Below are 14,579 nucleotides of genomic sequence, written 5' to 3'. Positions count from 1 at the left end.
TATAAGTAGTAACACATTCTAATGATACAAACATTTGATAATAATTTCAAACATCATTCATTCATGTATAAAGAATGAAAATCAAACACATTCAAACATGAACATCAATATTTCTAGATTGGAGAAATCACATAATCTCAATTATTCATTTTAACTATCATATTCATGCCGCGGAAAATTAATAGTTAAGTTCTCAAAATCATCAAGAATAATTTTAAGACATCATTCATGGATCAAATCACCATTAAAGAAAAACTACAAATTCTCTAACTCATGCTTTGCTACCACATGTAAACTTAATCATATTAAAGCATGTAGAAGATATATCAGATCTTAAGAATTCATAGTATTCATACAATACGAATGTTGTGGGGTACTAACCTCTATTCATACGTGTAATTGATCCTATTTGATCTTCCTCTTGTTTCAGTCATGGTTTCATTTTCCTTCTCTAATGATCTTGTAGTGTTCAGAACATACACCACTTTCAAGGTTGTAAGAAGGAATTGCATCTTCTTTTGCCATCAGTTGAAATTGTCTCCATCAAACTTGTCCAATTTCACAAAATTAGACGTCATGTCTTTGAGTGATGCAACCATTGATTACGAATAATTGAACCTAAAGATTGTTGGGAAATAATCTGTTGGGGAAGATGCTGCAACACTTGGATTGATGAAGATGTTGATGACGGAAGCACTTGAAGATTCAAAGCGTGCATAAGCACTAACCTTTAGGTTCAATTCGCCCCCACCAATTACTGTGTATTGGATGCAAGTTAGAAAACCGGCGAATTCCCTTCAGGATACTTTGAATTCCTTGATGTGGTTTGCACTAACACACCAAGCGTATCTTTGATAATAGTTTACAGAAGTATGATTCCCACACTTCACTCATGCATTAGTGAAGTGAAGGATGATTTAAAATATAGTAAATGGAAGAGAAATTGGTAAGGAAGATGCCAATTTCGCATATGTGAATCTTCTGGTTTTTCTGCCCAAGTATCTCTTTATATAGAGATATTAACATCCCTTGGTGAAGAGAAATACTTCTTGGTAAAAGGTTTCTCGAAAAAACCACATATAAAATTAATGTTCAGATATGTTCACAACCAATACATTGGTTCATCTGGCAATGCGTCTCATGGCCATGTCAGTCGCGCCTCCCGGGTTCAAATCCCAGGTACGTGACTTTTTGCATAAATTTTGAATTCAAAATTCAAATTAATGAACAAAACGAAACTGCCAGGGTTCGAACCCAAACACCACAAGTTTCAGAAGATGATACAATTCCACTAGACTAGCTCATTGTAATAATATAACTGCAAACATTAATTTATATATAGCAATATATATTTCCAAGTTTATATATTTTGGAAATATGTCTCACAACCTCTGTCCTGATCGCAACATGTGGCAGAGGTAGAAATAACAGCTATCAAATCTCTGTGTGTCCATGGTAGCTTTGTGGACCCTCAGCACCAAATCAACTCCCTTTTCTTAGAATTAGCATTAAATAAATAATAAGATAAATTAAGATAAAATCAAGAAATAAACAACCTAAATCCTAATCAAATCTAAACTTTAAAAATGTACTAAATAAAGATAGATAAAAACTACCAAAATCTACCAAATCACAATAAAAAACTCATAAAATCCTGAATTAAATAAAATATGAAAATTCAATAAAAATACCATAAAAATTCATTTATACTCTAAATGTAACTAAAAAATAAAATAAAATATTTCATGAAATTAAAATTAAATAAATAATAAATAAGGATAGATAAAAACTATCAAAATCTAGCAAATCACAATAAAAACTCATAAAATCCTGCATTAATTAAAAATCCGAAAATTCAATAAAAATTAATTATTATACTCTATAAATAAATGTAAAATAAAATATTTCCTGGAAGTAAAATTAAATAAATAATAATATAAAATTAAGAAATAAACAACCTAAATTCTAATCAAATCTAGAATTTAAAAAGGTACCAAATAAAGATAGATAAAAACTACCATGTCTAGCAAATAACAATAAAAACTCATAAAATCCTGAATTAATTAAAAATCCGAAAATTTAAGAAAATTTAATTAATATACTCTAAAAGTAAATCTAAAATAAAATAAAATATTTTATGGATTTAAAATAAATAATAAGATAAATTAAAATAAAATTAAGAAATAAACAACCTAAATTCCAATCAAATCTAATATTAAAAATGATATTAAATAAAGATAGATAAAAACTAACAAAATCTAGAAAATCACAATAAAAACTCATAAAATCCCGAATTAATAAACAATTCGAAAATTCAATAAAAATTAATCAATATATTCTAAAAATAAATTTAAAATAGATTAAAAGACCAAATCTTATCTTTTAAAATAATATCAATCAATTATTTTAGAATATATAAAATTAAAACATATATCAATTGAAAATTATATCTTCTAAAATAATATCAATTAATTAGGTTAGAATATATAAAATTAAAACATATATCAATTGAAAATTATATCCTCTAACAAATTGACACGTGGAATAATTTTTATGAGAATTAATCTGGTGCTGACACGTCACTAAGAATTAATCTGGTGCTGACACGTCACTATGGAAGTTCTTCTTTTCTAATATATATCTTGATTAAAAAAAAACTGCAACTATTTACAACTATCTTTTTGAAGTATAATTTTGATAATGGTGACCAAATTATAAATATCTTCTATTTTAAAATGCATAAAAATATATTATTTTTACACAAATTTTACGCTTCAAGTCCAAGGCGTGGAGGGTGAACACAAAAGACGATCCAGCCTTGAAGTCAATGTATGTAAGAGAATCTTTCTCACTATATCAAATTAGACTCTAATTAAATTCTTATAATGAATAACAAATTATTTAAATTAGTAATAAAACTGCTCTTCCCGAAACCGAAACTTGTATCATCATTAAATAATTAGAAACTCTAGTGCAGGAACAGGTTAATATGATGCAAGCAGCACCAACAAATCTTATGTGATTAATGTGGGGTGAACAAGGCATAAAGGAAAAGAATAATGTTTTGTTAACATCCATTTCCACCTCACCTTAGGTAAAGAATAACAGAAAATAGAAAAATGAGTGATATGATTTGTGATGTGAAAAGAAATATGGAAGAACGTGTATGTATTACTATAAAGGAAAATATTGTCAAATGAGCTTCTATTTTTCTAAAACAATGAGCTTTTTTTTCTGGTCAAAATTGATGAGTCAAATTATTAATGAGCCCCTTATTTTTATCAAAGGTATATCATTGAAGAAATGGCTAGAGCCCAATAGATACAACCATTAACTACGACACCGAGGGCCCAAACATAAAGAGCAGTAAAAGCACGTATTGTGGAGGAATTTCAACATCAAGAGAGTGGGCTCAACCCAAGATGTTGGCAACAGCTAAAAGGAATTAACTAATATTTTTGATAGTTCACTTACCCAAAAAAACCTTATGAGCCACATTGGCATACACAGAATGTATCTAGTTGTTTTGGTGTACTCCAAATTATGGATCCTACGAGCTGAACACAGATGCAACCCATTTACATGAATATGGATGGGGAGCATATGCAATAATTTGCAACTCAAAAGATTTGGCAATGGCAGCATGAACTAGAACTTAAATGGGGGCCCTGAATATGTGAAAATGGCTGAAGCTTTGAGTCTCCACCTAGGCTTACAACTTGCCCAATATCTTTTATGCGACTAGAATGCATAAAAATATGTGAATAATGTGTAAATATTTATTTTAGTAACGTTTTAATGAGGCTTAATCCTAAGTTTGGCTCTTCTAGAGGACTTATTGTGTTTTGATATCATTTATGCTCAATCATTTAATAAATTATCTTTTTGCTGTAAAAAAAAAAGTGTAAATGTCTATTGTTTAATAATGTGAAAATCATTTTAGAAGTGCAATAAAAGTTGTGAATTGTTTTTTTTTCTTTAACATAAAAAAGGCCAGTATAGTAATAATTTAAAGATTTAAGTAATTTTTGGTCCGAAAGTTCGCGTGAATAGCACAACGGACATGAGATCATCGATATTATCCAACGTGGAGAAGAGTGATTGGTTGGAACAGCCAAAGGCTCACTGCGATTGGTCCATTCTGGAAACGAACACGTTGCAAAGCCTGGTAGAGTCGACTCGACTCCATAGTCAAGTCCTCGCTCGCGAAAGAGAATAATCACTTTCAGGCTCTATCACTCTAAAACACACCACTCACAACAGAACAAGAAGAACAAGAACAAGAAAAACCGATTCAATTTACAAAACCAAACACGCGCACAAGCACAAGCACAAGCACATTTGATTTGATTTCTCACCCCGAAACCCTAACCCCTCATTTCGATTCCAATCGCAACGAGATCCATCCGAACGAGCTCAGATTCGGTTTTGGAGAGATCCAATTCTCTCTCGTGAATCTCCATGGCGCATCGAAGAGCCAAGCTGTTGTTCTTTCTATGCGCTTTCTGCTATTGTCTCAACGCCATTGCTGGGTATTCCTTTTCATTTTCCCTCTTTTTTCCTGGAAAATGCTCACATTTACCAATTATAACACAATGTGTGATACGTTTTGTTTGAACTGGTTGCAGAAAGAGCTATTATGATATACTTCAACTGTCGAAAGGTGCATCCGATGATCAAATCAAGAGGGCGTATAGGAAACTTGCATTGAAGTATCATCCTGATAAGAATCCCGGCAATGAAGAAGCTAATAAGAGATTTGCTGAGATTAGCAATGGTATTTAGCTATATATTCATACATTATTTGTCTTTGCTTTTTGAATTCGTGATATTGTCTATTGTTATTACTATTTCTTTTGGTATTGGTTATTGAATGGTTTATTTTGATTGTTGCTATCAGCTTATGAAGTATTGTCGGATAGCGAGAAGAGAAATATCTATGACAGGTATGGTGAAGAGGGTTTGAAGCAGCATGCTGCTAGTGGAGGCAGAGGTGGCGGAATGAACATGCAAGACATTTTTAGCTCGTAAGACGTTATCTTAGCTTCTGCTGGATTAGTTCTTATTAACTTTTGACCTATAACAGTATCATATTTCAGACATGTTATTGTTGAACACGCATTAGTATATATGGAAGACTATAATTTTTTTTATATAATCAAACTAACGTACTCTAACCCGAACGTTTATACGGTTTTTATTGGTTCATTGATTTCCTCCTGTCTGCATCAATTTTTATTATGGCACAAAACTCAATTTAGCCATTGATTTGTGGCAAACGTTAAGCAGTCATGTGTAGGCCGACTACGTTTTGGATGTGTGTTTATTCTGCAATACTCGTGTGTTTAATTTATGGTATGGGTCTCTGGGCTTGGTATTTTGGATGGCTGGATGACACTTTGAAATATGAATGTTTCCTTCAGTTTCTTTGGTGGGGGATCAATGGAGGATGAGGAGGAGAAAATCGTAAAAGGTGATGATGTGATTGTTGAATTGGATGCAAGCCTTGAAGATTTGTACATGGGTGGTTCCTTAAAGGTGAGGTTACATCTATCTAAATACTGTTCAGAATTTCTGAATCAAATCTATATATCTGCCGTGTCTGGTGTCTGTGTCATGCCACTGTTGAACTTCTAGAACATTTTACTTCACACAAGGTGTTGACGATGCACACTCTTATTCTGCTACATTATCTAATAGAGAATTAGTGACAAAAATGTAACTGAGAAGAATTTCTCTAGGAGCCGAGAACCGAAACTTACATTAAGTTTTTCTCGTGCATCTAATACACAATGTATTCCACACACATGACATGATATTCCTGAAGGCTTTTTCCCCCCTGTTCTATCTACCTCATACTCGAGTCTGTAATATAAAGTTAAATATGTTCATAGGGGAAACACCAGCCACAAGTCAAACATAGTTGTAGTTGTAAACTATCACATGATTATTAACTTGTCAAGAATTTTGGTCGGTTAGTCAATAACCTCATCATGCTGTTGTGACTTGAAATGTATGATTTCTGAGTAATTCAATGGTTGCTTTGCTCTTTATGACCATTGCATTGTATTTATTAGGTTTGGAGGGAGAAAAATGTTTTAAAGCCAGCACCTGGGAAGAGACGCTGTAACTGTAGAAATGAGGTTTATCACAGGCAAATTGGACCAGGGATGTTTCAGCAGATGACAGAGCAGGTAAACTGCAGCTAAGTGAATGTTGATAGAATAAATATTCTACTTTGTTCTTGTTCTTTTTCTAAGATGCATATTTTATATGACAAACATACAGAATTCTTGTTTCATGATATTTGTTTGTACTACTATGAAATCTTTTCTTAAATTTCATGCTCAGAATTCCTTTTTCTTGATTTATTATTTTTCTATGTGTTTGCATGCTTGTGGGGTGGCTTGTTTGTTTTTGTGATGTTGCTATTATATGAGGAAATTTTCACTCCTTTTTTCTGAATTTGCCTGTCCAGGTCTGTGAGCAATGTCCTAATGTCAAATATGTAAGGGAGGGCTATTTCGTCACTGTTGATATTGAGAAAGGCATGCAAGATGGACAGGTAAACTTTGAAGTTTACGTATAGGCCTTAATAGAGAACGCGTTAAATTATGCCTTATTACCCATTTTCGTATGAGCTCCACACTATTAAGTATATCTATTCATGTGCACATCTAATTATGAAGACTACAGTGCTCTGGTTTATTATTTGGATTGGAGGAGCACTCTGCACCTGAGAGAATACCTTAAGGTTTGTGGGGTAGTACCCTGCTAAGATTACTCTTGGGTTCTATTAGGTTCTCCCATCTTCATGAGGATGAGAACTCAAATTTAATATGAAGAAGGTGGATTTGTACTAACTATTAGCATTAGAAAGTTAGATGAATCCAACAATTATGATCTCTCATACCTCTAGGAATAGAAAACCAACTATATATGCTGACTGACCCAATTGTCATATGCATAATTAGTTCAGTGGCTCTTACTTTTAGCTAGCTCAAAAAATTCAAGTACATATATCAAATGCTGTCCTTTGTCGATATAATATTATCAATGTTGTTATATTTGAGTTTTATAAATCAGGAAACTCAAAGCTATTGTTACAGTTGAAGATCAAGAAAGTATTCAAGTTTAAATAAACAACAACCAAAGTCTTCTCCCAATAGGTGGTTTTGGTCCTCGAATAATTGTGCATGAGTGAAAGAAATAAAAAGACAAGAGAACCGAGAGTATAAGTGGATTTTGGACTTGGAAGATTTAGATTTACATGGTTTTTCATTTAATATGATCTCCAATTCGACATAATCGTATTATTTGATTCTTATAGTAGTCCACCTAGTGGATAAAGGTTTTTGTTTAGAAGAATAAGTTTCAATGTTTAGGGAGTGGCGGGTTAAGCTGATATACCTGAATGGAAAGTTTGGAGTTAAATTTAGTTTGCACAAATATGGGTGATTGAAAGCAGTCCCTTACTTGGCCTAACTTCAACCCACCCGAGCTAAAATGTGATTTTTGGTCTACCAAGCATCACTGAGGAGTGAAAAAAAATGCTGTCTATGCTTCTCCACTTCCTAAACCCCTGTTTATTAGCCACTCCTCTTACCAAAACCATACTTTGTTATGCAGCACTTAGACGATGTATATGAATCATGATATAGAGAAGCTTGCTGAAAATATAGTTTTTATTTTTTTTATTGCATATAACAGAAGTGAGGAATCAAAGTCTTATAGTATAACAAGTTCTTGTCCTTTTACAGGAAGTTCTATTTTATGAGGATGGTGAGCCCATAATTGATGGAGAATCTGGAGATTTAAGGGTTAGTGCTTTAAATTTTTATTAGCAACTGTTTTCCATGCATTTCATGTTGTATGCAGTGTGCTAACAATTATATGCTATTAACAGTTTCGAATCCGTACTGCACCTCATGAAGTCTTCAGGAGGGAAGGCAATGACTTGCATACAACTGTCACTATAACTCTGGTAGGCATGCTCCTATTGATAACCATTTCAATTGCTTGAATTGTTATTTGCTTTGCATTTTTTGACCCTTAAATGCTAACTAATCTTCCACTAACTTGCATTGTAGACTTGAAATAAGACATCTTATTGATTTTGCAAACCATTAACTGCTCTCTGAATTAAATTCTGATATTGGCGTCCTCAAAACTCTTGGCTTTGTAAGATATATTTACCTTATTCTTCTTCAGGTTCAAGCCCTTGTTGGTTTTGAGAAGACCATTAAACACTTAGATGAGCATCTGGTGGACATAGGCTCAAAGGTGAGCAAGAAATATCTTTGTTTAAGATCTTAGTCGGTGTTCTACTGTACACAGATACACACACACACACACACACATGACGGACACAGCTGACATATACTACTTTTGACCCCGCAGGGCATCACAAATCCAAAGCAAGTAAGGAAGTTCAAAGGGGAAGGCATGCCATTGCATATGAGCACGAAGAAAGGAGATCTTTACGTCACTTTTGAGGTTCTATTCCCCACCTCACTAAAGGAGGAACAGAAAACAAAGATTAAAGAAATTCTTGATTAGAATACATATAAGATACATGTTTTTTCTCTCATTATGTTCTCGATGTAACATGATTAGATGGTTATAGCAAACAAATGCCTTGGGCTTCCTGCCCCCACCCTTTTTTGTTAGTTAACTAGGAGCCTTTTGCCATTCATAATGATGTGCGTCCTGTAACGCCTTCTTGGCGTGCTATTTTGATACAAGGATAATATAACCCTAGCTCAAAACAAACATTCGTCAGCTCTGTACTGTGTCTGAAAACATTCATCTTGTGTCTAAATGAGCTGAAGTTGTGAGATGGGAGTGAGTGGTTCTTTGATAAGGTCGCCTAAAAGTTTGGTCTTGCAGAGTTGATATATGCAATCCTGGGAAGGTAAAAAAGTATGTTGGACGCAATTCACTTGCACTTCAAATATTGGTATTAGTTTGCTCACAATATCTAGCATTTTAAAATTTGATTTCGAATGATTTTGATTTGGTAAAGTTGAATTAGGTCTATAGTGAAATTAAAGATGATTTATGGATGACACTAATACTTAGATTGGATTGTTTTTAGGCTAAAATACACTTTTGGGCCCTGATGCTTCAAGTTTGTGCAAATTCTGCCCCTACTCTATTTTTGTCGATGTTTCTACCCCTCATGTTTTCAAACAGTGCATCGTCTACCCCTCATGTTTTCAAACAGTGCATCGTCTACCCCTCCGTCAGGGGTAGACGGTGCACTGTTACGGTGCACTGTTTGAAAACATGAGGGGTAGAAACATCGACAAAAATAGATAGGGGCAGAATTTGCACAAACTTGAAACATCAGGGGCCAAAAATGCTTTTTAGCCTTGTTTTTAATAAAAATGTAAGAAAATTTTATATCATTCTAAGCCATGCTACTTTTCACCTGTAGTTTGGGGGAGTAGAATGGTTTAACCAAACAAATGGTATAGTAGAATAGAAGTCCTAGTAACACTATCTTTTCTACACATTAATACCCTCTCCCGCTTTAATTAGTCCTTTTTTTATATATAAATAATAAAAAAGAAACATTTTAACCTCATAAATTGAACATTTTCTTAATTATTTGAAAAAAATCAATCGCATTGAAGTGTCAATGAGGTAAAATATAAGGTAACATAACAAAATCTAAATATGCATGGAATCAAAAGTTTGGTCAACCTAATATGCACCACTTCAAAAATGGTCCAACTTCGGCCCACCTATTTCAACCAGCTATAATGGGCTGATGGATGGAGATGACCTGATGGTGAGAACAACTGAGTGTGACAACGACATCGCGACGCACATGTTCCGCCTCCTCACTTCTTTCTTCTCTACATTGCTTTATATCCCAAGGGTGTCAACCATTTAAGGATTGGAAGCAACCTTCAATCCTTTCAAAACAGCAAATGCACAATTGGCTTCACAAAAACTCTAAGGATACCCATATTTCTTTGCAAAACCCTGCTTCACAACATGTTTCGGTACGAAAAATAATCCACTACCTGAAGAACAACATTGTTAAGCATTGGGTTTGGTGGAGGATGATGGTGGATCTAAGCGGTGATAGAAGTAGAGGTAGAGGTAGAGGTAGAGGGAGAATGAAAATGATTGTAGATATTATTAGTAGTAGAGGCGAGGGTGTGGAGGCAATGATGGTGGCAAAGATGAGAGAAATTAAGAACTTGCAGATGACAGATGACAATGAGTGGACCGAGGGAGATAGGGGCAATGACAAAGGAAAAGGAGGATCACGGATCTTAGCAAAGTTTAGAGTTGCAACGACGATGTTGGTTGCAAAAATGAGGGAATCCTTAAAAATGTTACTATAACCTACTATGATCACGAATCTCAACATGTCATGATCCTCATAATATTGTTTCTAACAGTGACTATTCATAACTACATTTATAATTATATAAATATTTTTTGCTAGGGCTTTCAAAACTCTCAATCCCAACCCAGCATGTCCATGCATGAATGTTCACAATGTCTTTGAAAAAACACATAATTTGAGAAGTGAATTTAGACTGCACTTAGTCTAAATTCATTTTTCGGTTTCTGTGTATTCTTTCCTTCACTTATCTCTCCTCCAAACCAATAAAACCTTAAAAAAAAAGGCAGTTGTATTAAATACATGATTTTGGAATTCCCAATGGAGGAAAATTGGATCTATGTTGCAAAATTAATTTCTCAGTAGCGAGTAGATACGATACGATACGGGTAAGAGGAATGAATGAGAAGAATCTCCCCCAAGAAGATAGGAACACGAAGACGCAGGTGCGGCGCTTCATGGACACGTCACTGATCCTATCCACGTGGTTGATCTACATGGCAGTTCCTTCAAATCACGTGCGAATTCGTTTTCCATTCTTGGTTTCCAAAGTTGGAAATCAGCACCATGATCACCATTACCCTCCTCAGATTAGTAATTTCCATCTCTATATTTAGTGATCTGTTTGGTTATGATTCCTTCCAACAAATTTCAACCCTTCACTTTTTGTTTTCCTTCCAAATTCCCCTGTTTGTTTTTGTTGTACAGAAATTGAAGGAATCAGAAGGTGGTGGGGGCTCTGATTCTTCTGCTACCACCTACCTACCACCATTCTCTGTAATTCAACTCTCTCTAACAATCATAAACCATAACAATGGATACTCTGTGTTTACAAAGTGGAATTTCTGGAATAGCTCCATCTATTTCCATTGCTGCAGCTTCACGCGCCAATGACTACGCGCCGCCCAAGTCTAAGCTCGCCACCGCGGCGTTGAGACGAGACAAGCCCTCTTTGTTTTCTAGATTCTCCTTTAGATACCAGTCTCCTTTAGCGGCGGAGCCAGGGGGAAAGGAAGAACAAGAACAAGAACAAGAGGAGGAGCAAAATGGGAACTGGGTTTTCAATATTTTTCGTGTTAACTCTGTTTGGGGACGGGAACGGAGCAACCCTGTTGATGATGGCGAAAAGGATGAAGTTGTGATGAATAATGGCGATCAAATTCAAACCGATAAAGAAGAAGAGGAAGAGTGCTGTGTTGGTTGTACTTGTAGCGTTGATGATGATGAACAAGAAGAGGTTCGGTTTGACAGAGAATCGTTTTCCAGAATGCTTCGGAGGGTGTCATTATCTGAAGCTAGATGGTACGCGCAAATGTCCTACTTGGGGAACTTGTCATACTCCATTCCCGAAATCAAGGTTTTTCTCTCAACCCTTTTTTAGCTAGGCAACATAATATGGATCACTTTTTTAATTGCCTTGAATAGGAATGAAATTGAAATTTTGAAAGTTTTATGTACATGATATCATTCAATGTCATTGCTTCAAGATATGGTAATTGTGTGCACATTCTGTTATACATCATGGGTAGGATATAGTATATATGATATAAGCATTTGGAGAACCCTTAAATGATTTAGCATTGATGAGGCTATAATTTGTATGCTTTGTTGGAAATACATTGCCCAAAGATTTGGTGTTTCTTATTATGTCTAATTGTCCATTTGTGCAAAAAAGGGTACAAAATTTATGTGATATGTTGATAGGGTTCTGTTTTTCTACTTTGAATGGATTCCATTTCATTTAAGGTTAAAATCTGGTTTTCTGCAAAATCATTTGTGGTAATAATTTATATTTTGGCTTTATTGATTTAGCCAGGGAACCTCTTGAAAAAACATGGTCTGCGTTTTGTAACTTCATCAATAGAAAAGAGGGAATCAGCTACAACAGCTGGAAAAAATCAAGCATCTGCTGCAGTTCAGAAGGAAGAAAGTGGCGGGAAGGATGATGCTGGAGGAACAAAAGAGCAAAAGAATGATGGATCAAAGATAAGTGCAGCTGCTGCTTATGAGATTGCGGCCTCTGCTGCCTCTTATCTTCATGCTCAGACAAAGAATATACTTCCATTCAAGTCTTCTAATGCTGTGGACGGTGAAGGTTCACTTGAAGCAACCAATGAAAGCGCTGAAAGTGTTAAGGCGAGAGAAACGGAGGTTGAGTCTTTGAGGACAACAACTGATTCAGTGACGGCAGTAGTTGCTGCAAATGAGGAAGTAAAACAGGCCTTTGCTGATGATTTGAACTCAACAAGTTCTTCACCCTGTGAATGGTTCACATGTGATGATGACCAAAGTTCTACACGTTATTTTGTTATTCAGGTGCGGCAAATTTCTTGCAGCTAGTTTATGTGATTAAGCTTATGATTGTTTACACTTAACAGTAATGCACAACACTTGTATGTGGTTCACTTCCAATTATGGATTTATTTTTGGGGTTCTCAGTCCCATTAATTATATTTTTATTATGCAGGGTTCAGAATCATTTGCATCATGGCAGGCTAACTTGCTTTTTGAGCCAGTTCAGTTTGAGGTAATTGTTAGTATTGCTAGCCAAGTTAGTTTTTTCAAATGTAACTCTACTTGTTGAAGGGATCGGAGAATTGTGTTCTGTTTAAAGTTCAAAGCAATCTTGAACCTTTGTTAATGCTTACCGTTCCTGAAAAATGTGACAATGAAATACCTTTTTTGTTTTCTCTTTAGGGGTTGGATGTCCTTGTACATAGGGGTATATATGAGGCTGCAAAAGGGACATATCAACAGATGTTGCCAGAGGTTCATGCTCACCTAAAATCTCGAGGCTCTTGTGCAACTTTCCGTTTTACTGGCCATTCTCTTGGGGGGAGCTTGGCATTACTTGTAAATCTTATGCTGTTGATAAGGAAGGAAGTGCCAATATCTTCTTTGCTTCCTGTAATAACCTTTGGCTCCCCCAGCATCATGTGTGGAGGTGATAGTCTGCTAGACAAGCTAGGATTGCCTCGGAGTCATGTTCAGGCAATTACAATGCATAGGGATATAGTGCCGCGAGCATTTTCTTGCCAGTACCCTACCCATGTTGCAGAACTACTTAAGGCTGTTAATGGCAGCTTCCGCGGTCATCCCTGTCTTAATAACCTGGTAAAGTTCTGCTTCATCCTTCCTTACAATTGTTTTGTAGATAACGATATTTCTTTTGTATTTTTAAACTCTAAATCAATTTTTGTGAATCTCATACTGCAGAAGCTATTATATGCACCGATGGGTGAGCTACTGATTCTACAGCCTGATGAGAAATTTTCACCAAGCCATGATCTCCTTCCATCAGGTTGTGGTCTATATCTTCTGAGTGGTGCTATGCTAGAATCCCTTGACAGGGACGAGCAGCTCCGAGCTGCTAAGCTGGTCTTCTTGAACTCACCACATCCACTTGAAATATTAAGTGAAAGATGTGCCTATGGATCTGGAGGAACTATACAGAGAGATCATGACATGAATTCCTATTTTAAATCTGTTCGAGCGGTGATTCGTCAACAACTTAACCAGATTCGCAAGATAAAGAGAGAGCAACGACGAAAGGTTTGGTGGCCTCTTGTGCTACTGCGTGGAAGTGATTCCAATATTGTTGTCAGAAGATCCACGGCATCCGTCAATATGGTTCAAGACCAGCCTTCCTTCTCCGGCATCATACAGACAGGGGTAGAGAGTCCTTGAAAAGGTTGAGTAGGCTTGTTGCGCCCCAACAAATGCAATTCTTTGTTGTGCTCTTGTTTCCTGCACGGTTGTTACTTGTTAGTCTTGGAAACTTATAACTTGATTAGCTTGAAAATTTCTGTGGGGTTAGTTGTATAGGGTGAGGGCTCATTGTTGGTGGGGATTAGCTTAAAAATTTCTGTGGGGTTAGTTGTATAGGGTGAAGGCTCATTGTTGGTGGGGATTAGCTTAAAAATTTCTGTGGGGTTAGTTGTATAGGGTGAAGGCTCATTGTGGGTGGGGAAAGTAGGCCATTCTTTACAAACTTGGAAGTAATATTCTATCTTCCATGAGTAATGCTTGTACAGAGAATATTGCTCCAATATTGACAAAACACAAATCTAATTGCTCTAGTATTCAGGTGATGCTTATTTGTCCAATAGAGGAATTGGTAGTTTCTTTTGCTTTTTTTTTTTTTTATGAAAGTTGGGAGTTTCTTTTGCTTGATTGTACAAAGAAGTATTATTAGGTGACACCACCCCGATGACAT

At 35.5% G+C, this 14,579-nt stretch overlaps 1 protein-coding gene and 1 pseudogene across 1 annotated transcript; both read left to right on the top strand.

The window, feature by feature from the left end:
- The first annotated feature begins 4,191 nt into the window (after positions 1-4,191).
- LOC130731063 (dnaJ protein ERDJ3B) lies at positions 4,192-8,897 on the top strand. Its single transcript, XM_057583250.1, has 10 exons — positions 4,192-4,532; positions 4,629-4,777; positions 4,901-5,027; positions 5,424-5,538; positions 6,078-6,194; positions 6,479-6,565; positions 7,761-7,820; positions 7,907-7,984; positions 8,212-8,283; positions 8,401-8,897. The coding sequence occupies exons 1-10, from the start codon at positions 4,462-4,464 to the stop codon at positions 8,557-8,559; spliced, it is 1,035 nt and encodes a 344-aa protein (XP_057439233.1). The 5' UTR covers positions 4,192-4,461; the 3' UTR covers positions 8,560-8,897.
- Positions 8,898-10,715: 1,818 nt separating this feature from the next.
- Positions 10,716-14,440, top strand: LOC130731062 (phospholipase A1 PLIP2, chloroplastic-like; annotated as a pseudogene).
- The last annotated feature ends 139 nt before the right edge of the window (positions 14,441-14,579 follow it).

Source organism: Lotus japonicus, chromosome 1, assembly GCF_012489685.1.
Source record: "Lotus japonicus ecotype B-129 chromosome 1, LjGifu_v1.2".
Lineage (NCBI taxonomy): Eukaryota > Viridiplantae > Streptophyta > Magnoliopsida > Fabales > Fabaceae > Lotus > Lotus japonicus.
Note: the sequence above shows the minus strand (reverse complement) of the source record. Positions and strands in the feature narration are given on the sequence as shown.

Coding starts and splice junctions, on each gene's coding strand:
- LOC130731063 (XM_057583250.1), top strand. CDS start 4,462: ATGGCGCATCGAAGAGCCAAGCTGTTGTTCTTTCTATGCGCTTTCTGC. Junction 5,539..6,077: donor ACATGGGTGGTTCCTTAAAG/GTGAGGTTACAT, acceptor TGTATTTATTAG/GTTTGGAGGGAGAAAAATGT. Junction 6,195..6,478: donor TTCAGCAGATGACAGAGCAG/GTAAACTGCAGC, acceptor TTGCCTGTCCAG/GTCTGTGAGCAATGTCCTAA.